This window comes from Acipenser ruthenus, chromosome 43 (assembly GCF_902713425.1).
Source record: "Acipenser ruthenus chromosome 43, fAciRut3.2 maternal haplotype, whole genome shotgun sequence".
Classification (NCBI taxonomy): domain Eukaryota; kingdom Metazoa; phylum Chordata; class Actinopteri; order Acipenseriformes; family Acipenseridae; genus Acipenser; species Acipenser ruthenus.
In genome coordinates, this window is record NC_081231.1 from 5518419 (window position 1) to 5543805 (window position 25387).

A 25387-nucleotide genomic window follows, 5' to 3' on the forward strand; every position below is an offset into this window, starting at 1 on the left:
AGTCCGGATTGCTGGTTATTACAATTTAACAAATCATCTCACAGTCTCTGTTTATTTCAATATCCTACCACCACATTCCAGCCCTGGGGATTCAAAAGCAAGAAACAAAACACTTCTTCACTGTATCAGTGCTGTTAAACACGTTAGCTTGACAGCACAACAGTATCTATAGAAGGATATAACTGAGGGAACAACATGTTATTTTCAGTAGAATGCTGAAGTAAATGTATTTTTTAAACTCATGTTTAAATGTAACGGCTCTCAAGCATCGACTCCTCCTCTCATCCGCGCTCAGTCTGGGAAGTGAAGCGTCAGTGAGCTTTCACAATGCCACTCCTCGGAACTACATCCCTCTTCTCTGAGTGGACAGCTAAACCGAGATCCCTGCTATCATTGGATGCTTCAAGTGTCCATTAAAGAAATGATTGATATTATGAACTGGAGTGATTCCACCTATCACTCTCCATTTTGTTTTATTAAATCTTGAGGCAGCCAATGATAGCGCTAGCAGGGCAGGACTTTTTAGTGAATTGGAACCCTCCGTTCTAAAGTGAAATATGGGGACTGGGATTTAGTTATGATCAGTGATAATAAGCTGAGTTACCCAGAGATCACTGACAGATCTCAGAGTGTAAAAAGAGAGAGAGAGAGAGAGAGAGAGAGAGAGAGAGAGAGAGAGAGAGAGAGAGAGAGAGAGAGAGAGAGAGAGAGAGGGGGGGGAGGCAGAGAGGGAGAGAGAGAGCGAGAGAGAGGGGAGAGAGAGATGGAGGGTAAGAAAGTTAGGCAAAAAGGGATAGGGAGAAAAGAGGGGATACCAGATCCAAATTCTGAAACACCAATCAGATAAGTGGTTACCTAGATGTATGTAAAAGTGTAACACATAGTATATACCTGACACCTGGGAGAGAGGGAGCGAGAAAGAGGGGGTTAGTAGAGGAAGGGGAAGGGAGAAAGAGAGGGGGAGGGGCTAGGAGAGGGGAGGTTAAAGAGAGATGGGGTTAGGGGATGAGGGAGAGATTGGGGACAGAGGGAGGGGAGAGACACAGGCTCCAGGTTATGATACTCTTAGTAATTTGTTCTACAGAATGCCCGTACCAAGTTTCATCACAATTGGATAGCGGTTCTATATCTAATATATACCTGCCACCTGGGACGAGCACCCATGTGAGGGAAGGGGAGAGGATAGAGGGGAAAGAGAGAGAGAGGGAGGAGAGAAAGAGGGATTTCCAGAATAGATTTCAATTGAATCTGAACAATTATTCAGCCAAGCCACAGACTAACCCCTATTCTTAAATGAGAATGCTGATGTGTTTAAAGAAACATCCAGAGTACAAACAAAAGACCTGAGGCTTGAACCTCAAACCACTTCCAATGAACTACATGAGCATCTTTAAGAGAGAGGAGGTGAAGAGAGAGGGGGAGAGGAGAGGCAGGGGAAGAGAGGAGAGGTGAAGAGAGAGGGGGAGAGGAGAGGCAGGGGAAGAGAGGGGAGAGGTGAAGAGAGAGGGGGAGAGGAGAAGCAGGGGAAGAGGGGAGAGGGTAAGAGAGAGGGGGAGAGGAGAGGCAGGGGAAGAGAGGTGAAGAGAGAGGAGGAGAGGAGAAGCAGGGGAAGAGGTGAAGAGAGAGGGGGAGAGGAGAGGCAGGGGAAGAGAAGAGAGAGGTGAAGAGAGGAGGAGAGGAGAGGCAGGGGAAGAGAGGGGAGAGGAAGAGAGAGGAGGAGAGGAGAGGCAGGGGAAGAGAGGGGAGAGAAGAGAGAGGGGGAGAGGAGAAGAGAGGAGGTGAAGAGAGATCGGGGTGAGGACAGGCAGGGGAAGAGAGTGGAGAGGTGAAGAGAGAGGGGTAGAGGAGAGGCAGGGGAAGAGAGTGGAGAGGTGAAGAGCGAGGGGGAGATGAGAGGCAGGGGAAGAGAGGGGAGAGGTGAAGAGAGAGGGGGAGAGGAGAGGCAGGGGAAGAGAGGGGAGAGGAGAAGAGAGAGGGGGAGAGGAGAAGAGAGAAGAGAGGAGGTGAATAGAGAGGGGGAGAGGTGAAGCAGGGGAAGAGAGCAGAGAGGGAGGACAGTAAAACAGAAGGAAGGGGAAGAGATGAGGGAGAAAAGGAGAGATGAAGAGGAAGAGGAGGCGGTAGTGAAAAGGGGAAGGGTGTAAGAGAGGGAGAGGGAGGACAGTAAGATGGGAAGAAAAGAGAGAGAGGGGAGAACATGGCTTTAAATAAACTGTAGAGCAGAGAGGAGATGCCCACTGTCAAAGACCAAATTAAATCAGTTGTTGACAGTGGGCTGTCCCTCTGTACTAGAAAAAACTGTTATACCAAAAATCAATCAGAAATACCAGACTTCAGCAACACATAGTAAACTTAAAGAGTACCTGATGCCTTGTGAATCCACTGCCAGACTAGAAAAAATAAAGAAAAATGGATGAAATATTCTTAACAGTAGAATGCAACACCTGAAAATCAACAAAACTGAACAGTGATAAATACCTAAATCAGGGATGCATCTCCCAGCACCTGTGTGAAGAGATAAAGACAGAGTCGGCAAAGAATTGAATCAATATTCCAGCTGGAAGTACAGATGAATCTCTTTAAAGATCCAGTATCACAGTCTAAACTTCATAGTGTTGTTCAAGCATTCGTTTTCAATTATTAACAATGTTACCTTCCCTGTAAAAGTTCCCATGCTGTGTTTTGCTTGTGAAAGTTCCCATGCTGTGTTTTGCTTGTGAAAGTTCCCATGCTGTGTTTTGCTTGTGAAAGTTCCCATGCTGTGTTTTGCTTGTGAAAGTTCCCATGCTGTGTTTTGCTTGTGAAAGTTCCCATGCTGTGTTCTGTTTGTGAAAGTTCCCATGCTGTGTTTTGCTTGTGAAAGTTCCCATGCTGTGTTTTGCTTGTGAAAGTTCCCATGCTGTGTTTTGCTTGTGAAAGTTCCCACGCTGTGTTTTGCTTGTGAAAGTTCCCATGCTGTGTTTTGCTTGTGAAAGTTCCCATGCTGTGGTTTGTGATTCTCATTTCGGAGAGACCCGTCTCCTTGTTGGGTTCCCTGAGTGAATCCTCCGCGCATTTTCAATTTCCGTCCAGTTAATACAATTCCAGCCGTCAAAGTGCAACTTGAAATAACATCGACTTGTGTTCAAAAGACAGCAGGAATCAAGATGAACCTGCTCCCCTCAGAAGAAGTGACCTGTCACTCAAATACTGCCTCCTTGTCATTGGAGGAGAACGACACTCAGGCTAGCGCTGTTCTAAAATGACTAGTGAGGATATCAATACTGAGAATCATGTCTATTATAAACATTGCTGATTATTTATCAAGAGATGCCTTCTCAAGACACGTGGTCCTGACCACAGTCGAGAATAAAAGGATAAATGCAGACAAAATAAAATATAAACATAATGTCTAGTCTACACAGTCAAAAGTGACAGTTATTAAAACTAATAACAACAACAATACACATTTATTAAAAAAAGAAAGGTGAAATGCTGTTTTATTTCTTTTAGAGACACTTTTCAGAGTTAGTTGTTATTTTAATAATTCAGCTGTGTTTGTAAGTCTTTTTTTTCGATTGTTACAGTAACATAAAAACCTGAATGAATGAATAAAACAACAGCACACAATACCAGAATGATAGTTCAGAGAGACCAGGCTTCTGCTTTAGAAAAGGGCACGAGATGATAACTGCACACTGGTTCTGACTGATCTTGGTATTTCATGTTCTGTATACAATTACCCTTGCAGTAGCATTTACAGAAATAAAAAACGATTTAATAGTGTATAAAATACAAAAAAAACATGTCTAAACCGACGGGCTATTGAGTTCATTCATCCCAGGTGACACGGCTGCACTTGAACCAGGCAGACCGTTTCCTAGCAGCCTGAGCAGCTACGTGTGTAAAAGTGAGCTCAGGGAGACTCTTCATTGAGAATAATAGGTGCATCTATTGAAGTTTATCATGGTGCTACCTGACTGGAAAGAATGAAGGGGCTAATTCAGGGACTGCAGCCAAGAATGAAACAATAACACCAAGCTTTGAGTAATAATGATAGATACACTCATAGAAATACAGAGTGAAGCCAAAAATGAAACCAACACCAAGCTTTTGGACAGTAAATCTGCCAGAAAAGTACTGAAAGTAATTTCAAGAGAAACAGCACAGCAAGGTCCAATACATCTTACAGGTATTGTTATAACTTATATGAACGTTATTGTCTTTCTTGTTCCACAAACAGGAATGTGATGATTCTGAGTTCTCTCTCATCAAGACAATCTTGTGCTTGGACGGTCAGAGATGAATTATAACATGTTGCAGGTTTGCCGTACTCACCAATATTCTGAGATTTCAGCATTCCCTAAAAAACAACGACAATTCAGTCAAGAGAGAAACAACTGAATGTGTACCAGCTGTCAATTCATTACACATTGCCCTGTGTTAATATATGTGACTGTCTGAGTGTCTTCTTTATCAGTTAATTATACTTCATTATACATTGCCCTGTGTTAATATATTTGTGCCATTTGACAGAGACTTGTAGTAGTTGACGTATTTGTAAAATAGCACAGATATTAACACAGGGCAAAGTATTATTAAGTGCAGTTTAATAAAATGATTGCTTGTCTGCTAATGAATAGAAATGATCATCTCCCTATCCCTGTGTGCTCCACTGTGACACAAAGCACATGTACAAGTATATAGCTGAGTTCTGCTGTGGGTTTATCTCGCTGCTCTCACCTTGTCTGCCTCCTCCTTGATCAGGGCCCACATGATGAACTCCATGATGGGTAAGATGTTCCTCAGCTTGCCTCGTTTCCACTCCTTCACCAGCTCCGCAAGACCCTGTTCCACAGCCTCCCCCGCTGAGACAGAGTTCTGGTTAAAGACAATAGAGATTAGAGGATAAGGAGAGTTCACTCCAGACCACAGTGTGTCAGGAACTCTAGAGAAGGGTTTGGGGAATGTTTTGAAATGAATCACACAAGCATGTCAGTATCATACATCCCTGCCATGGCTGTGAATACAAAACAGTAGAGCACTCTGCTATCTCACTGACAACACTGCATACCAATCTAAATGGAGCCTCACTGTGAAAAACTACCTGATATCAGAGGCTAGATTTACTAAATGAAGCAGTGTGGGTGTGTAGGAATGAGATACAGGAACCTCTTTTGAGATGCACTCATGGACAGTATGTTCAGAACAGATCACTAGCAGTGTGGGTGTGTAGGAATGAGATACAGGAACCTCTTTTGAGATGCTCTCATGGACAGTATGTTCAGAACAGATCACTAGCAGTGTGGGTGTGTAGGAATGAGATACAGGAACCTCTTTTGAGATGCACTCATGGACAGTATGTTCAGAACAGATCACTAGCAGTGTGGGTGTGTAGGAATGAGATACAGGAACCTCTTTTGAGATGCTCTCATGGACAGTATGTTCAGAACAGATCACTAGCAGTGTGGGTGTGTAGGAATGAGATACAGGAACCTCTTTTGAGATGCTCTCATGGACAGTATGTTCAGAACAGATCACTAGCAGTGTGGGTGTGTAGGAATGAGATACAGGAACCTCTTTTGAGATGCACTCATGGACAGTATGTTCAGAACAGATCACTAGCAGTGTGGGTGTGTAGGAATGAGATACAGGAACCTCTTTTGAGATGCACTCATGGACAGTATGTTCAGAACAGATCACTAGCAGTGTGGGTGTGTAGGAATGAGATACAGGAACCTCTTTTGAGATGCACTCATGGACAGTATGTTCAGAACAGATCACTAGCAGTGTGGGTGTGTAGGAATGAGATACAGGAACCTCTTTTGAGATGCACTTGTCACAGGGTGACTGAAATGCCAGTCATGCAGCCCTTTTATAAGTACTTTTATTTTTAGCACGTTTCTAGATAATGTATGTGTGTTTTCACTTTTTGATTTATACTATATTGGAGCACGTTTTTATAATTGTATGTTTTATTATTATTTGTACTTTTGATTTTACACGTTTTGCTTTGTCACGAAGAGGATTGTTTGGTTTAGGCACGGGCTGTACGAGTTGGGCTAGATGTGGTGAGAGCGAGGCTTCTGGGAGGTGTAGTTTTGCTGACATTACTTAAGAGCTGATAAATGATTTGATCAGGTACAGGTGGAAATAATTTAGTTCAGCGGGCAATAGGTCGGTAGGACAGAAGAGGAGGGGACGTTTCTGATTTAACAGGAAGAAGAAAGCAGTAGAAAGAAAATAAACGCAGAGGGAGAGCAGAGGAGGGCAGAGGAACAGGGAGGGCACGGACAAAGAAAACAAAAGGAAAGAAGAATAGAATAGAAAAGAATAGAAAATAGAAAATAATATAAAAGAAGCGCAGAGGGAGAGCAGAGGAGGGCAGAGGAACAGGGAGGGCACGAACAAAGAAAAGAAAAAGAAAGAAGAATAGAATAGAATAGAAAAGAATAGAAAAGAATATAAAAGAAGCGCAGAGGGAGAGCAGAGGAGGGCAGAGGAACAGGGAGGGCACGGACAAAGAAAAGAAAAAGAAAGAAGAATAGAATAGAATAGAAAAGAATAGAAAAGAATATAAAAGAAGCGCAGAGGGAGAGCAGAGGAGGGCAGAGGAACGGGGAGGGCACGGACAAAGAAAAGAAAAAGAAAGAAGAATAGAATAGAATAGAAAAGAATAGAAAAGAATATAAAAGAAGCGCAGAGGGAGAGCAGAGGAGGGCAGAGGAACAGGGAGGGCACGGACAAAGAAAAGAAAAAGAAAGAAGAATAGAATAGAAAAGAATAGAATAGAAAAGAATAGAAAAGAGTAGAAAATAATATAAAAGAAGCGCAGAGGGAGAGCAGAGGAGGGCAGAGGAACGGGGAGGGCACGGACAAAGAAAAGAAAAAGAAAGAAGAATAGAATAGAAAAGAATAGAATAGAAAAGAATAGAAAAGAGTAGAAAATAATATAAAAGAAGCGCAGAGGGAGAGCAGAGGAGGGCAGAGGAACGGGGAGGGCACGGACAAAGAAAATAAAAGGAAAGAAGAATAGAATAGAAAAGAATAGAATAGAAAAGAATAGAAAAGAATAGAAAAGAAGCGCAGAGGGAGAGCAGAGGAGGGCAGAGGAACAGGGAGGGCACGGACAAAGAAAAGAAAAGGAAAGAAGAATAGAATAGAAAAGAATAGAATAGAAAAGAAGCGCAGAGGGAGAGCAGAGGAACAGGAAGGGCACGGACAAAGAAAAGAAAAAGAAAGAAGAATAGAATAGAAAAGAATAGAATAGAAAAGAATAGAAAATAATATAAAAGAAGTGCAGAGGGAGAGCAGAGGAGGGCAGAGGAACAGGGAGGGCACGGACAAAGAAAAGAAAAAGAAAGAAGAATATAATAGAAAAGAATAGAATAGAAAAGAATAGAAAAGAAGCGCAGAGGGAGAGCAGAGGAGGGCAGAGGAACAGGGAGGGCATGGACAAAGAAAAGAAAAGAAAAGAAAAAGAAAGAATAGAATAGAAAAGAATAGAAAAGAATACAATAGAAAAGAATAGAAAGAAAGCGCAGAGGGAGAGCAGAGGAGAGCAGAGGAACGGGGAGGGCACGGACAAAGAAAAGAAAAAGAAAGAAGAATAGAATAGAAAAGAATAGAATATAAAATAATAGAATAGAAAAGAATAGAAAAGAATAGAAAAGAATAGAAAAGAATAGAATATAAAATAATAGAATAGAAAAGAATAGAAAAGAAAAGAAAAGAATAGAAAAGAATAGAAAAGAATAGAAAAGAATAGAAAAGAAGCGCAGAGGGAGAGCAGAGGAGGGCAGAGGTACGGGGAGGGCACGGACAAAGAAAAGAAAAGGAAAGAAGAATAGAATAGAAAAGAATAGAAAAGAATAGAAAAGAAGCGCAGAGGGAGAGCAGAGGAGGGCAGAGGAACGGGGAGGGCACGGACAAAGAAAAGAAAAGAAAAAGAAAGAAGAATAGAAAAGAATAGAAAAGAATAGAAAAGAATAGAAAAGAAGCGCAGAGGGAGAGCAGAGGAGGGCAGAGGAACGGGGAGGGCACGGACAAAGAAAAGAAAAGGAAAGAAGAATAGAATAGAAAAGAATAGAATAGAAAAGAATAGAAAAGAATAGAAAAGAATAGAATAGAAAAGAATAGAATAGAATAGAATATAAAAGAAGCGCAGAGGGAGAGCAGAGGAGGGCAGAGGAACAGGGAGGGCACGGACAAAGAAAAGAAAAGAAAAGAAAAAGAAAGAAGAATAGAATAGAATAGAAAAGAATAGAAAAGAATATAAAAGAAGCGCAGAGGGAGAGCAGAGGAGGGCAGAGGAACAGGGAGGGCACGAACAAAGAAAAGAAAAGAAAAGAAAAGAAAGAAAGAAGAATAGAAAAGAATAGAATAGAAAAGAATACAATAGAAAAGAATAGAAAAGAATATAAAAGAAGCGCAGAGGGAGAGCAGAGGAGGGCAGAGGAACGGGGAGGGCACGGACAAAGAAAAGAAAAAGAAAGAAGAATAGAAAAGAAAAGAATAGAATAGAAAAGAATAGAAAAGAATAGAAAAGAATAGAATAGAAAAGAAGCGCAGAGGGAGAGCAGAGGATGGCAGAGGAACAGGGAGGGCACGGACAAAGAAAAGAAAAGAAGAATAGAATAGAAAAGAATAGAAAAGAATAGAATAGAAAAGAATAGAAAAGAAAAGAATAGAATAGAAAAGAATTGAAAAGAAAAGAATAGAAAAGAAAAGAATAGAAAAGAATTTAAAAGAATTTAAAAGAATTGAAAAGAATAGAATAGAAAAGAATAGAAAAGAATTGAAAAGAATAGAATAGAAAAGAATTGAAAAGAAAAGAATAGAATAGAAAGGAATATAATAGAATAGAATATATAGGAATAGAATAGAATAGAATAGAAAGGAAAAGAGAAAGTGAAAGTGAAAGTGAAAGCAGCCTCGGGACGCGAGCGGTGTGGATCTGTATTTGGAATCAAGTACGGCAGTAGCAACAGGGACGGGAGCGGCGTGGATCCGAGATTGGAACAAAGCACAGTAATAACTGCAGAGTAATGTGAACCAGGCGAGCGTAACAGAAATACAGGGAGGTTATTGCTCTCTTTTTTGTGTTTTTTTTTTGTTTATCAGACTGTTTTTTAACCACCCCTGTTTTTAGTTATTTATGCAGCTTTTATCCCCCAGTGCTCTCCCTGGGTTTGGTGCACTTTGTATTTGCTTTTGATTTAGTTTGATATTGTATTGATTATAAGGAGCTCCTGCATTTCAATTAGAAGCCAATGGACAGTATGTTTAGACCCAGCTGTTGAAATGTGTTAAAATATCACCTCTGGCACTGTCTTCAGCTCTCTTGCCCACTGCATGATGATGTCATGACCATCCTTCAGTCTTTGCTCCTCCTCTTGGTTCAGCTCCTCCCCCTGGTTGTGCCCCGCCCCCTCACTCAGCTCCTCCCCCTCTGGTCCTGGAAGATCCTCTTTGTTTCTCAGCTCTGCTCCTTTTCTTTGCTCAACCTGTCCAGCACTCTGGCTTTGCTTTGGTGTCTATGAACACAACAAATCCAGACTAGATATCAGTGTTCTCAGGGCAGCAGCTCCCCTTCTCTGTGAAATCAGCCAGCAGAACAGAGGGTATAACATTTGCAATACGTAGCTGACTGACTGATTCATTTGGTCTGCATCCTCGTCACGTCCCTTATAAAGGTTTACTTTTGTATGAGATGGTGAAGGCACATGCAAGCATGGGAAATTACAGCAAATACAACACATGGTAGAAGTATTATTCGGATCAAGCTGCTTACAATCAGGTGAGGGTCATTGGTGTTGATTGGGCTGATTTACCATCACAGTGAAACGAGTGAAGAAACAGCTGCTTGGGTTTGTGCTGCTTTCTTAGAACAAGAAATCCACACAATTACTGTGCAAAGTGTGACTTTTCTTCAAAGCATCTTCTTCAGTTGTTCCACTTGGAATGGTCAATCAGCCCAATCAAAACCAATGAGCCTCACCAGTGATGAGCTTCATCTGAATAATCAAATCCCTTCATGCAGCACTATGTAATAATATGGGAAACTGCTAAACTACTGTGCAAAGTGTGACTTTTTTTAAGAGTATTACTTCTGTACTATATAAAAGAAAATTACATCTCCCTGACAGCCTGATTGTCTGTGAACCTGATTCTCAGCTCTCACTGCACCCTGCCTGTGAACCTGATTCTCAGCTCTCACTGCCTGTGAACCTGATTCTCAGCTCTCACTGCACCCTGCCTGTGAACCTGATTCTCATCTCTCACTGCACCCTGCCTGTGAACCTGATTCTCAGCTCTCACTGCCTGTGAACCTGATTCTCAGCTCTCACTGCACCCTGCCTGTGAACCTGATTCTCAGCTCTCACTGCACCCTGCCTGTGAACCTGATTCTCAGCTCTCTCTGCACCCTGCCTGTGAACCTGATTCTCAGCTCTCACTGCCTGTGAACCTGATTCTCAGCTCTCTCTGCACCCTGCCTGTGAACCTGATTCTCAGCTCTCACTGCACCCAGCCTGTGAACCTGATTCTCAGCTCTCACTGCCTGTGAACCTGATTCTCAGCTCTCACTGCACCCTGCCTGTGAACCTGATTCTCATCTCTCACTGCACCCTGCCTGTGAACCTGATTCTCAGCTCTCTCTGCACCCTGCCTGTGAACCTGATTCTCAGCTCTCACTGCACCCAGCCTGTGAACCTGATTCTCAGCTCTCTCTGCCTGTGAACCTGATTCTCAGCTCTCACTGCACCCTGCCTGTGAACCTGATTCTCATCTCTCACTGCACCCTGCCTGTGAACCTGATTCTCAGCTCTCACTGCCTGTGAACCTGATTCTCAGCTCTCACTGCACCCTGCCTGTGAACCTGATTCTCAGCTCTCTCTGCACCCTGCCTGTGAACCTGATTCTCAGCTCTCTCTGCACCCTGCCTGTGAACCTGATTCTCAGCTCTCACTGCCTGTGAACCTGATTCTCAGCTCTCTCTGCACCCTGCCTGTGAACCTGATTCTCAGCTCTCACTGCACCCAGCCTGTGAACCTGATTCTCAGCTCTCACTGCACCCTGCCTGTGAACCTGATTCTCAGCTCTCACTGCACCCAGCCTGTGAACCTGATTCTCAGCTCTCTCTGCACCCTGCCTGTGAACCTGATTCTCAGCTCTCACTGCACCCTGCCTGTGAACCTGATTCTCAGCTCTCACTGCACACTGCCTGTGAACCTGATTCTCAGCTCTCACTGCACCCTGTCTGTGAACCTGATTCTCAGCTCTCACTGCACACTGTCTCCACTTCGAGCTTCATTCTCTGTGTCTCTCTTTACCTGGACCAGCTTGTCCAACTCGCCAGTCCATTTCATAATGAAGCAGCGACACTCTTCCAGGCTGCACGTATCCTCACTGGACACAGGGGTAGGAATGGCAGAGTTCTGAAATCAATCAATAAGAAATCTTTCAAATAGGGAATTCAACTGCAAGCACTGCAGAAACCAGTGCATTTAAATGAACAGGAATGAAACTCCTAAACTGCACCTAACTGTTGCTGTCCATGCTGTCTCTCTGAACCTTCAAGACACTGTTTAACTCCTTCGTTAGCTAAATGAAGGAGTCAACCCCAAACACACACACACACACACACAGTCCCCTCACCCCTCCCTCTCTCTACCTTCAAGACACTGTTTAACTCCTTTGTTAGCTCTGTATAATAATCTCATGTGTTTTCTGGTTTAATCTACAGGAGAGAGGGCACGGAACGGCATCCCACAATTCAAGAGAAGATAGAACTCTTTGGCATTTCAAACAGCAGTAACTCATTTAAGACACAGATACTCACTGACTCTCGAGGTTAAACTGGTAGTACTGTAGTCAGGAATATTAGGCATATAGAATGCAGATAGACACTACATTTGTTTATTAGAATCGGTGCCTCTGTGGGTTTGAATTTAACTGCTAGACTCTCTCAGTAGAGGCACAAAGATGAGCCGTGTGTGTTTTTTGTGTTGCTGGGGTTTAAATGATGAATAGCCTGCGGTCTCTTCCCACAATCCTTTTCACAATCCTCAAATCACACGCCAGTGTTCTTTATTGCTTAATTACATTTAAAAATGGAATTCAATTAAACTTGGACTACACCTAATTGTTGCTGTCAATGCTGTTTCTACTCTGTTCTGTATTCAATACATGAACGTCTTTGTTGGCTGCATTAATTACCAATCTCCCCACCCCCTACATACACACACCCCTCTCTCCGTACCTTCAAGACTCCTAAGCTCTTTGCTTTATCTGACACGATGGCATGCTGACACCCCACTTTAGCCCCTTTCTTCCCCCTCTGCCTCTCTCCTCTCCTGTAACCTCAGGACTCGCCTTTTCACCCCCCCTCTCCACCTCTCTGTAATAACCAATACTGCTCACTCCCCCATCCCTCCTTCTCTCTCTCCCCTCCGCTCCCTCTCTCTGTACCTTCAAGACTCTGTTCAGCTCCTTTGCCAGCTCCATGATGGACTGTCGACACTCTTCCAGGCTCCATTCACCAACCTCTTGATGTCTGGACTTTCTATCAGACCCCTGTGGAATGAGTGAATAATTACAAACCTTCAGGATGGGTTCAGATCTTCACTATTCTACTGTAGATGCTCACATGCAGATTACTAAAATAGATTCATATATAAAACTACTGTAGTGTGGCATGGCTAATACAAGTTGTCAATTCAGTCAAGCTAGGAAAGGGTTAACACAGGTGGGTTAGTGAAAACCCCTGTATAAAAGCATGGGTGATTACAGAAGGCTGCAGCATTGCTGGTGTGCAGGGAAAGCAGAGACACATGGGACTCAGGTTTATCCAGAAGGCTGCAGCATTGCTGGTGTGCAGGGAAAACAGAGACACATGGGACTCAGGTTTATCCAGGAGGCTGCAGCATTGCTGGTGTGCAGGGAAAGCAGAGACACATGGGACTCAGATTGATCCAGGAGGCTGCAGCATTGCTGGTGTGCAGGGAAAGCAGAGACACATGGGACTCAGGTTTATCCAGAAGGCTGCAGCATTGCTGGTGTGCAGGGAAAGCAGAGATACATGGGACTCAGATTGATCCAGGAGGCTGCAGCATTGCTGGTGTGCAGGGAAAGCAGAGACACATGGGACTCAGGTTTATTCAGAAGGCTGCAGCATTGCTGGTGGTGAGTAGCGAGTGTGTTCTATTTTATTGCTTGGTTTGAGAACTTTTTTATATATAGTTATGAGTATGTTTTGGTTTAAAGTGCAGGAAAACAGAAACACACGGGACTTCTGGATATATTGCTGTGCTCGTGGGGGTGAGTAGATTAGCTCATTCTCGTTCTTGTGTTATTAATTAAATCACAGACTCACCACTGTTTATTTTCTCTTAGTGCTAGTTGTAATCATACGGTATTATACGTGGAGAAGTGTTGTGCACACAGAGTAGCTACCTTGTGCTTGGAGTTGGTTACAGAATTCTCTGAGGATACTTGATTCTGTTTCATTACTTTTTAAACATTAAGCTGCTGTGTTTTAGCTACATTGTAGAATGCCTGTTTTCTAAAAGGTTTTATATATTTGAAAGGAGAAAGAGCAGTACAATAAATCTGCATGTATGTGAACAAGGTGGTCAGTTCTTTACATCCATTATGTTCCTTGTTTTGCAGTTTTGTATTAGATTTGTCATGGTTTTAATTCATGTTAAGGAGTTTAATTCACGATAGCAATTTTATTTTGCGTGTCACTTAGTTTGAATTGATTTGATATTCACTTTGCTTGTTTTGTATTTGACATGTTGTACTGAATTTTCATTAGATTTTATTAGAAGTGGTCTTTACTTTTAAAGATTTGCACTACATACAAAAAGAAACGGTTACAATTGTATCCAACTTGTTGCATAACTTGATGAATGATGCCATAAAAAGAATCATTTCAAAGACTATAAGATCCTTTGTCTTTGTAAATAAATCATTGGTTTTACTTATATATGTCTTTGGTGTTTTCCTTCTGGTACTGAAATTACAAATAAAGGGTGACCTATGGTACAGTAGATTAATAACAGCATGAATATCCTTTGAAGAAGAAACTCTTTATTGATGATATACATCGTGACACTTAACTACACCCACCCTTCTCATCTCTCTCTCTTTCCCAATTCTCTTTCACTCACAACCTCCCCTTTTCTTCCCCCGTCTTATTCATCCGTCATTTAACAATACCACCCCCCCCCCCCCCCCCCCCCCCTTGTACCTTGAAAACTCTCCTCAGCAAACCAGGAATCTGCAAAAGTAAAGTTCATTCATTGAATTACTATAATATGAAAACAAGTGCATACAGTTCATTAAAAGTCTGATTTTAACATTCACTTGGGACCAGACTATTATCAATCATAAAATGAGTTTCATGGGGAGCTGTAATCTGGTTCAGCATCGAATGGGCATTTAACTCTATTGTACGCAGAAAAATACATTTTAGACAGAAATTCACGGAACAGCATTCTGGTTTAGTTTTACTTTGTTCCAGAGATCTCACACAGCTGCTCCTCATCTCACACAGCTGCTCCTCATCTCACACAGCTGCTCCTCACCTCACACAGCTGCTCCTCACCTCACACAGCTGCCCCTCATCTCACACAGCTGCTCCTCACCTCACACAGCTGCTCCTCACCTCACACAGCTGCTCCTCACCTCACACAGCTGCTCCTCACCTCACACAGCTGCTCCTCATCTCACACAGCTGCTCCTCATCTCACACAGCTGCTCCTCATCTCACACAGCTGCCCCTCACCTCACACAGCTGCTCCTGACCCCACACAGCTGCTCCTGACCCCACACAGCTGCTCCTGACCCCACACAGCTGCCCCTCACCTCACACAGCTGCTCCTCACCTCACACAGCTGCTCCTCATCTTACACAGCTGCTCCTGACCCAACACAGCTGCTCCTGACCTCACACAGCTGCTCCTGACCCCACACAGCTGCCCCTGACCCCACACAGCTGCCCCTCATCTCACACAGCTGCTCCTGACCCCACACAGCTGCTCCTGACCCCACACAGCTGCTCCTCATCTCACACAGCTGCTCGTCATCTCACACAGCTGCTCGTCACCTCACACAGCTGCTCGTCACCTCACACAGCTGCTACTGACCTCACACAACTGCTCCTCATCTCACACAGAATACACACCTAGAATACTGTGTACAGCTCTGGTCCCCTTATCATAAAAAAGACATTGAGGCATTGGAGAGAGTACAGAGGAGAGCAACACGATTAATTCCAGGACTGAAGGGTATGTTATATGAAGATAGACTGAAAGAGCTGAATCTATATAGCCTAGAAAGGAGAGCCAGAGGCAACTTAATAGAGGTATTTAAAATGGACAAGGGGTTTAACAAAGTAACTGCTGAGAATTATTTTCACAGATCACAGAGAACAGAACCAGGGACCACGGGTGGAAGCTGAAGAAGAGCATATTCAGAACTGAGGGGAGAAGGAGCTTTTTCACAGAAAGGGTGGTGAACCATTGGAACAGCTGCTGGACAGAGTTGTTTAAGCAGATCCTTCAAGAACAGACTGGATGCTGTCATGAACAATACTGTGTAACCCTCTCTGTGAACACAATAAGACCTTTAGTCTGTCTAGCCACGGATTCCCAGAGGTTTCATTTCCCCTGCTAACCTGGTTCGGGTTTTTTTTGTTTTTCCTCTCCTGAGCGCTAACGGACCACGCTGGCACCAAAGTGAGCGAGCATAGGTGGGCCAAATGGCCTTTTCTCGTTCTTGAATTTCTTATGTTCGTATGATTTCACTGTCTAAACTTAAATGCCTGGTAAACACTTTATGAATACGGCCCTAAGCTTTCTCTGAAACAGCAGTCTGCCCGTGTCTGAATACAAATGATATGTGGTCACAGTCAACCAGAATTTGATGATTACATTGTTCTTTAAATAGTTGTGGATATTGTGGATTTTAAAATGTTTAAATCACAGACTTTTTTTACCATGGAAAACTAGAATCTATTCTAATGATTAGTGTCACCATACCTTAGGGTTGCTGAGATCAGGTCTACCCAAACTCAGGGACTTGGCATCACGTGCAGGGATTATACCCTTGTAGTCATGGCCGAAACTGCCAAAACTCTCTGAAACACTGAGGATTCCTGATGCACCTGAAACTGTGGAGACAGAGAGGGAGTGAGAGACTGAGGATTCCTGATGCACCTGAAACTGTGGAGACAGAGAGGGAGTGAGAGACTGAGGATTCCTGATGCACCTGTAACTGTGGAGACAGAGAGGGAGTGAGAGACTGAGGATTCCTGATGCACCTAAAACTGTGGAGACAGAGAGGGAGTGAGAGACTGAGGATTCCTGATGCACCTGTAACTGTGGAGACAGAGAGGGAGTGAGGGACTGAGGATTCCTGATGTACCTGAAACTGTGGAGACAGAGAGGGAGTGAGGGACTGAGGATTCATGATGCACCTGTAACTGTGGAGACAGAGAGAGAGTGAGGGACTGAGGATTCCTGATGCACCTGTAACTGTGGAGACAGAGAGTGAGTGAGGGACTGAGGATTCCTGATGCATCTGAAACTGTGGAGACAGAGAGGGAGTGAGGGACTGAGGATTCCTGATGCACCTGTAACATTCATATTAGAAACAGTAACTGTGGAGACAGAGGCAGTGATGTAGGTAGAGACAGTGCAGGAGAGGTAACATTCATATTAGAAACAGTAACTGTGCAGACAGAGGCAGTGATGTAGGTAGAGACAGTGTAGGAGAGGTAACATTCATATTAGAAACAGTAACTGTGGAGACAGAGGCAGTGATGTAGGTAGAGACAGTGTAGGAGAGGTAACATTCATATTAGAAACAGTAACTGTGGAGACAGAGGCAGTGATGTAGGTAGAGACAGTGCAGGAGAGGTAACATTCATATTAGAAACAGTAACTGTGGAGACAGAGGCAGTGATGTAGGTAGAGACAGTGCAGGAGAGGTAACATTCATATTAGAAACAGTAACTGTGGAGACAGAGGCAGTGATGTAGGTAGAGACAGTGCAGGAGAGGTAACATTCATATTAGAAACAGTAACTGTGGAGACAGAGGCAGTGATGTAGGTAGAGACAGTGTAGGAGAGGTAACATTCATATTAGAAACAGGGCTGTATTCATCACACATGTTCATCTCTCAGGTGCTGGTAAAATATTGAGCTGTGCTTAAAACAAGTGGTTATTTTCCGTCACATATTCATGAAGCATGTTCTCTACATGCATCCAGATCTGCTCTTCATTTTAGATGCAGATAATCAAGATAGAATGTGTTAAACAAGGGCAGGGCTTGTCTGAGTCTTCATCTTCAGCTCTTTATGAGTGAAAACAAATACTTAGTGACAACTTTATTATAGTTTAAATAAGCGCTTCAAATGTAATATTATATCAATAACTTTTAAAACTTAATAGCATAAACTTAAGTCTAAGAATGACTTAAATTCAACATCAAACAAAACATTTAAATATTCCACTTAGTATATTAATATGCACGATTCTCTATCAATCACACATTGTATATGACACAGGCTGGGGACGCAGTGGGGATTATAGTGAATCTTGCTATTCAATGTTGCTATTTGACAGGGCAGAGGTCCCTCGGGTTGATTGTTCACTGAGGGCTGCGTTCGTAGCCAGCAGTGTGCCCGCTCCCCTGAAGCTGCAGGTTCATATCCCCTGTCTGATACGCGCTTTCAAATATAGGTTTAAATAGAAAGGAATAGCAGAGTGTTGCATCATTAACTATCTAGAACATGGCATCACAAGCACATGAATACATTCCAATAGAAACAAGTATAGATAATGCATAGAAATGGATTTGATTTATATTTGAATCCTTTCAGATTGCAGGTTTGTGGAGTTCAGAATTGTAAATATCAGTGTTACTGATATGTGTTTCAGATTGCAGGTTTGTGGAGTTCAGAATTGTAAATATCAGTGTTACTGTCGTGTGTTTCAGATTGCAGGTTTGTGGAGTTCAGAATTGTAAATATCAGTGTTACTGTCGTGCGTTTCAGATTGCAGGTTTGTGGAGTTCAGAATTGTAAATATCAGTGTTACTGTCGTGTGTTTCAGATTGCAGGTTTGTGGAGTTCAGAATTGTAAATATCAGTGTTACTGTCATGTGTTTCAGATTGCAGGTTTGTGGAGTTCAGAATTGTAAATATCAGTGTTACTGTCGTGCGTTTCAGATTGCAGGTTTGTGGAGTTCAGAATTGTAAATATCAGTGTTACTGTCGTGCGTTTCAGATTGCAGGTTTGTGGAGTTCAGAATTGTAAATATCAGTGTTACTGTCGTGCGTTTCAGATTGCAGGTTTGTGGAGTTCAGAATTGTAAATATCAGTGTTACTGTCGTGCGTTTCAGATTGCAGGTTTGTGGAGTTCAGAATTGTAAATATCAGTGTTACTGTCGTGCGTTTCAGATTGCAGGTTTGTGGAGTTCAGAATTGTAAATATCCGTGTTACTGTCGTGCGTTTCAGATTGCAGGTTTGTGGAGTTCAGAATTGTAAATATCCGTGTTACTGTCGTGTGTTTCAGATTGCAGGTTTGTGGAGTTCAGAATTGTAAATATCCGTTTTACTGTCGTGTGTTTCAGATTGCAGGTTTGTGGAGTTCAGAATTGTAAATATCAGTGTTACTGTCGTGCGTTTCAGATTGCAGGTTTGTGGAGTTCAGAATTGTAAATATCAGTGTTACTGTCGTGCGTTTCAGATTGCAGGTTTGTGGAGTTCAGAATTGTAAATATCAGTGTTACTGTCGTGCGTTTCAGATTGCAGGTTTGTCGAGTTCAGAATTGTAAATATCAGTGTTACTGTCGTGTGTTTCAGATTGCAGGTTTGTGGAGTTCAGAATTGTAAATATCAGTGTTACTGTCGTGTGTTTCAGATTGCAGGTTTGTGGAGTTCAGAATTGTAAATATCAGTGTTACTGTCGTGTGTTTCAGGTAAACTGACCCCAGATCCGTCGCTGTGGAACAATCACTCCAAGCCGATGTATCTGTCTAGATAGTTTCAGCACACATGCCCTGTCAGAATAGTTTAGGGGGTGGAATTACTGTATCAACATTCCTATCACCTTTAACTCAGAGACCAAACTGCATCGTGTATCTGTGAATGAATATTGAACTGTGAAAAAGAGCCAGTGGTTAATATGGTGGTGATGGCTGGTGATGTCCTGATACCTGCTGCACAGGGAGAGTGAATCTACAGTGTGGAGGCAGGAGTAATGAGCTGCTTTCACAGTCAATAACAAACCAAACAACGTCCAAGAAAAGGGAAGTTGTTTTGCCAATGAGAGGTATGGACATTTGTTTAAATATTTGTTAGGATATTAGCACTTTAGGAACATAAGAAAATGTCCTGAGTCTCCCTCCACTTAATTTCCAGTTGCATCCTCTGGTCCTGGTTTCTGCACTGCGCTTAAAGAATTGGTTAGACCAGGGGTGAGCAACTCCAGTCCTGGAGGGCCGGTGTCCCTCCTCGCTTTTGTTCCAACTTTGCCCTAAATTACTTAATTGGACCAATTATTACCAATTATTGGTCTAATTAAGTAATTTAGAGCACAGTTGGAATAAAAGCCAGCAGGGACACCGACCCTCCAGGACTGGAATTGCCCACACCTGAGTTAGACTAAACTATGTCAACTCCTTTTGAGGTTTTAAATACCCCAGCATTGTGTTTGTCTTTTTGATTGCTTCCCCACACTGTGTGGTTGCTGACAGCGATGAGTCTATTACAACACTGAGGTCTTTCTCTTGGAGAGCCTGTTCTAGTTCTATATCCACAATGATGTTTATCTTTACACTAGATCAGTGGTTCTCAACTCCGGTCCTGAGGACACACTGTCCTGCTGGTTTTTGTTCCAACCGAGCTCTCAGTTACTTAATTGAAAACCTTAATGGAACTAATCAGAACTTTTTACTTATTTTAAAGAGTTGGAGATTTCAAGTTAAATATATATATTTATATAAGGAATTTGAATTCTCCAACATTTTGTAAACTAATCAATTGAAAAAGTAAAATTAAGCAAATTATTAGTTCAGTTATGGTTTCAGTTAAGTAATTGAGAGCTCGGTTGGAACAAATCCAGCAGGACAGCGTGTCCCCAGGACCGGAGTTGAGAAGCACTGCACTAGAAGAGCATTCATTGTTGTCTGTGACAGAGATGATACATATCATTGTGTTCTTACCAGTTTCCTGGTCTGCATTTTTCTTTTCCATCTTCTCTACTGATCATCCCACACCAGCAACTGATCAGACACACAACAAGAAAACAAGATCAGGAACAATGTCTACTCAGCTGTATAGAACCACATGGAAGATAAAGAGAAGTGACATTTAATATGTACATACACTGACTTATTATATGATAAAGGCTTCTACCCACAGGGAACTTGTGACTAGAAGTAGTCCCAGCTTCCACTCTGATTTGTTTCCTCTCAAACACCTTTGTCTCTCTGTGATTGGGAAGCAGGGATTATAGTCTGAAATTCCTGTCTTTCACTTAGTGTGGTTGGGAACCTGCAGGTATTAAGACTGAACATTTTTAATAAATAAATAAACCCAGAGATACCATCTCAGTACAGTTGTTTTTTTATATATTCTTGTAATGTTAGAATGAAGCTGTAACATGTTGCTGGCGTCCTGCCCAGCTCAGGCAGTGGGTTGGGCAGACATGCCTGAATGCTTCAGCACTGAAGCTCAAACCGGTTCATTTTCTTTACACACAAACAAACAATATAAGCAGCAACAAGGAAGAAGTTAAATACATGTGTATAATGTTGAAAAAGCTCATTGGATCATTTGTATAACCCCAGACCTGACTTTAACACCCATTACACACAGATCACAGTAAAATCAGGGATGACAGTAAAATTCTTATTAAATAAAACCTCAGCTGTTAAAAAATATACATCTCTTCTATTTCTAAAGGGTTTTCATTCTTTTTTGTGTGTATTTTATTTTAGAGTAATTCAAGGGTCAGGGTGTGGTCTGTAATTAAATCTAACAGTACCCTTCACTTTGACCAGTGACCGAATGCAGCTTTTTGGTTTTAAGATGATGAAAGCATAACACATACGTGGTACACAACCTTATTGTATGTTTCTCTACTTTAATTGCAATCATGAAATCAACACATCCCTGTGACAGGCTATCCCTTGTACAACACATCCCTGTGACAGGATATTCCTTATACAACACATCACTGTGACAGGCTCTCCCTTGTACAACACATCCCTGTGACAGGCTCTCCCTTGTACAACACATCACTGTGACAGGCTCTCCCTTGTACAACACATCACTGTGACAGGCCTCCCTTGTACAACACATCCCTGTGACAGGATATCCCTTGTACAACACATCCTTGTGACAGGCTCTCCCTTGAACAAACATCCCTGTGACAGGCTCTCCCTTGTACAACACATCCCTGTGACAGGCTCTCCCTTGTACAACACATCCCTGTGACAGGCTCTCCCTTATACAACACATCCCTGTGACAGGCTATCCCTTGTACAACACATCCCTGTGACAGGATATCCATTATACAGATGCTATTCTGTGTACAGAACATTCACACAATTCAAAAGTGAACCCCCTTGTTTTATGTGATTGTGTTTTTGTGGAGATTCTTCATTAGCTGTGCTTTGTGGTCCTGTCTCACTAACTGCATGAAATAACATCTCTTATACAATAAGAGGCACCCGACACACAACGTATTAACTTATACATGAACCCTATTGTTTCATTACTATTATCACCATCACGTCTCAAACACTGTTTTCTGACTCCTCAACACCAGAAGTGCCAGAAATCAACATATGGGTCATGTTACAGGAACATAAAATAACATTAAAATGATAGAATGCAGCCTTTGTCGATACAGGGTTTAGATTCTGTGGTTTCAACATGATCATTGTTGTGCTTTGTTTTTTATTCACACAATCTAGTTTCCTGTTAGTTTTACAATGTTCATACAATTTTAATCCTATCTGAAAATGGGCCTTTGCTTTTGCTCTGGCTTCACAATATGCCCTGTTGTTCCTCTACAGGGAACAGGTTTCAAATCAATCAGCTCTAAGAAGTTGTTACATTTTAAGGTCCTTTCTACACATTTCCTTAATAAAACAGCTATAATATAGTGGGTTGTGAGAGACGGCAGGGAGGGGGTTAAAACCTCCCTGCAAGAAAAAAAACATGTGGGAATGCACCTTTTGGTTAATTGTTTGATTTGTATTGCTTTATTGTTTTATTTAATTTGCTAATTGATTTGCTTATTGTTTAGTTTAATTGTTTTATTATTAATTATTATCCGCACCTGGGCGTTATTAAAAATTAGATCCAGGTGCGGGAGTTTAAAAGGAGAGCAAGCAGTCTGCTCGGGGCTGCTGAGTGGAAGGAGGCAGAGAGGTGCGCTGTCTCCGAGTAGCCATTCGAGAGAGAAAAGTAAGTGCGGTGTTAAACCTGGGTTTTGTGAAGACGGGAAAACAGCTTAGCTGTCCCGTGTTAGGAAGGGTTCCTGAAAGTTGAGTTAGCGCTCCAAGAGGAGCTAGGTGTTTGTTTTGCTTTGTATTTGTTTTGTTTGTGTTTATTAAAATAGCGCAAACGCGCTTGAAAAATCCACTTGTGTTCTGGGTCATATTTTTAAAGGGGCAACGAACCCGAGTGGGTGAGTTTCTTTTACATTTGGTGTCAGAAAGTGTGGGCGCCCCTAAGACCCAGAGAAGATGGATTTGCTGGAGATGATCGAGCAGATAACCAGGAATGCAGTTGCTCAGAGGGAGCAACTTGAGAGATGGGAGAGAGAGATGGGGTTGGCTCCAGTGAAGAAAAGGGAGCCAACAGAATTGGAGCTGCTGCTCCAAGAATGGGAGCAGGCTAGCGGAGCTCCGCAGCCTCCCGAGCCAGAGGGGGAGGAGCTGCCGCTGCCAGAGCCCAGAGGGGAGGAGCTGCCGCTGCCAGAGCCCAGAGGGGAGGAGCTGCCGCTGCCAGAGCCCAGAGGGGAGGAGCTGCCGCTGCCAGAGCCCAGAGGGGAGGAGCTGCCACTTCCGGAGCCTAGGGAGGAGGTGACAAGCGTACCGCCACCACAGCCCCGACCACCACCCCTACGGTCCAGTCCGGCGTCGCTGCGTCCAGTCCCTCACCCCTTGCTCCTGGACACCCTGTCAGTTAGCCTGGACCTCCCTTCACTTGACCTGGAGCCCAGGAGTCGGCAGGATCGGGCACAGTTCTCCACCTGGTTCCCTGCTCCGCCCCTCCTGGACACTAAGACGTTGCTACGCTGCTCCCAGACGTCGCGTACGCTCCCCCTGGTCACTACTTCGCTCCCCCTTGCTGACCGGACGTCGCTGCACTGGGTCCCAGCTGCAGACCTCTGCCCGCTACTGCAGCCTCCAGTGCCCCGGTTGTCGTGCCGGTCGCCCCTGACAAACCGGTGGGGTCCCTCGTCGCCGGTGCGCGGTCCCTACTTGGCTGAGCCGGGACGTGGACCGATCCACCCTCGAGTTCGCCCGTGGAAGAGGGCGAAAATTTACATTTATGGACTAGAGGGTGGGTGGTTGTGTTTTAGGGGAGGAGGTGGCCGTCTCGTGGCCTGTGCCTTGGAAAGACAAGGGGGGGGGAAATGTAATATAGCGGGTTGTGAGAGACGGCAGGGAGGGGGTTAAAACCTCCCTGCAAGAAAAAAAACATGTGGGAATGCACCTTTTGGTTAATTGTTTGATTTGTATTGCTTTATTGTTTTATTTAATTTGCTAATTGATTTGCTTATTGTTTAGTTTAATTGTTTTATTATTAATTATTATCCGCACCTGGGCGTTATTAAAAATTAGATCCAGGTGCGGGAGTTTAAAAGGAGAGCAAGCAGTCTGCTCGGGGCTGCTGAGTGGAAGGAGGCAGAGAGGGGCGCTGTCTCCGAGTAGCCATTCGAGAGAGAAAAGTAAGTGCGGTGTTAAACCTGGGTTTTGTGAAGACGGGAAAACAGCTTAGCTGTCCCGTGTTAGGAAGGGTTCCTGAAAGTTGAGTTAGCGCTCCAAGAGGAGCTAGGTGTTTGTTTTGCTTTGTATTTGTTTTGTTTGTGTTTATTAAAAAAATAGCGCAAACGCGCTTGAAAAATCCACTTCTGTGTACTGGGTCGTATTTTTAAAGGGACAACGAACCCGAGTGGGTGAGTTTCTTTTACACAGCATTGTAACTTACCTTTTAAAAGGTGCGAGTCCCACACAGCTTGTCAGGGTCTGGTTTTCAATGCTGGGTGTCTCTCTGCTGTGACTGTAGAAACTGAAAGCACAATCCATACAGGTGAACTAATGGTAAGTAATCCTGAAAGACCTGAATGTTAACCTTCTCTGTTTCAACTCCAAAGCTACCAGGGCAAGGTGGCACTAAAAGCAGACTCAGTCAGACGCCTCTCAATCCTCTCACTAAACAGGTAACAGATAGACTGACAGATACATTGCCTGTAATTCAAATGGCTTTGATCACTGAAAGTCAGTGCTTGTGCCACTATGCAGCGTCTTAGCTGAGAAAACGGTGCACAGTACAGAGGTGAAGATTGTGGCACATGATTTTCAGTGCTTGGGAGACAACACCCCCCTGCTTAGACTGCACTTGTAGATCTCTTGATCCCCTCCTACTATGCACTGGACTTGCCTGACCTACACACCACGTTACTGGATCTTCAGCTAATGCACTATCCATGCACTATTGCAATACTATCATGTCAATGTAGATAAAAATTGTCTTAATCCTAAATTGTTACTCCTTATCTCAATCATTTATTTATTATCATATTATATGGGATGTCTGTGATGAGGAGGTGATTAATATACAAAGTAAAGAGAAGACTACTAGATTGCAAATCTGCAAGCTGTATATATTATTTATTTATTTACTAGTTATTTTGTGATTATTGTGATACAAGATCAATCAATCAGAGAAGACAACCAATCAGCAAGACATTCTATTTATTGTTTGAGTGTTATTTGGAGATTATTAGTATTTATTGTGATGGAGAGGTAAAAAGATTATTTTTCAATATTAGGCTGCTGGCTGTTTATTGAAAGCTAATGCAAAACAGACAATAGCTTGTGTGTGCAAGGTAAATTAAAAGCAGAGTTGGTCTGTGTGTATACCTGTACCAGCACTACTAGTACAACATTAAATCATACTCCTGATCTCAAATAAAACAACTAGGACAATGAAACCAACACCATCATGAAAACACCTCCTTGAGAAGGATTGCTTTGGTTTAACTAAAACAAGGACAGCAAGACTGGATTTAAAGACACCGCGGCACAAGAAATCACAAATTGTGCATCCCTTGCTGCGATTTCAATCGGGCAGTGTGTGATTGATTTATTTT

The 25387-nt window shown here is 42.9% G+C and overlaps 1 protein-coding gene across 7 annotated transcripts in view; it reads right to left on the reverse strand.

Moving 5' to 3' along the window:
* LOC117965850 (E3 ubiquitin-protein ligase TRIM39-like) overlaps positions 1-25387 on the reverse strand; it is a 121077-nt gene that overhangs the window by 12603 nt on the left and 83087 nt on the right. For 4 of the 7 annotated variants that reach the window (XM_059011858.1, XM_059011863.1, XM_059011862.1 and 1 more), the window contains 10 exons: positions 20217-20276; positions 16025-16155; positions 14234-14263; positions 12451-12555; positions 11313-11417; positions 9300-9515; positions 4723-4860; positions 4318-4342; positions 2479-2505; positions 2364-2390 (listed from right to left, as the gene is read on the reverse strand). In XM_059011858.1, coding sequence (XP_058867841.1) covers positions 2364-2390; positions 2479-2505; positions 4318-4342; positions 4723-4860; positions 9300-9515; positions 11313-11417; positions 12451-12555; positions 14234-14263; positions 16025-16155; positions 20217-20247 — 835 coding nt within the window. In that variant the 5' untranslated portion in view covers positions 20248-20276. Of the gene's footprint in view, positions 1-2363; positions 2391-2478; positions 2506-4317; positions 4343-4722; positions 4861-9299; positions 9516-11312; positions 11418-12450; positions 12556-14233; positions 14264-16024; positions 16156-20216; positions 20277-24222; positions 24304-25387 lie in introns of all 7 variants that reach the window. The other 3 variants (XM_059011864.1, XM_059011857.1, XM_059011855.1) reach the window with 2 other exon arrangements.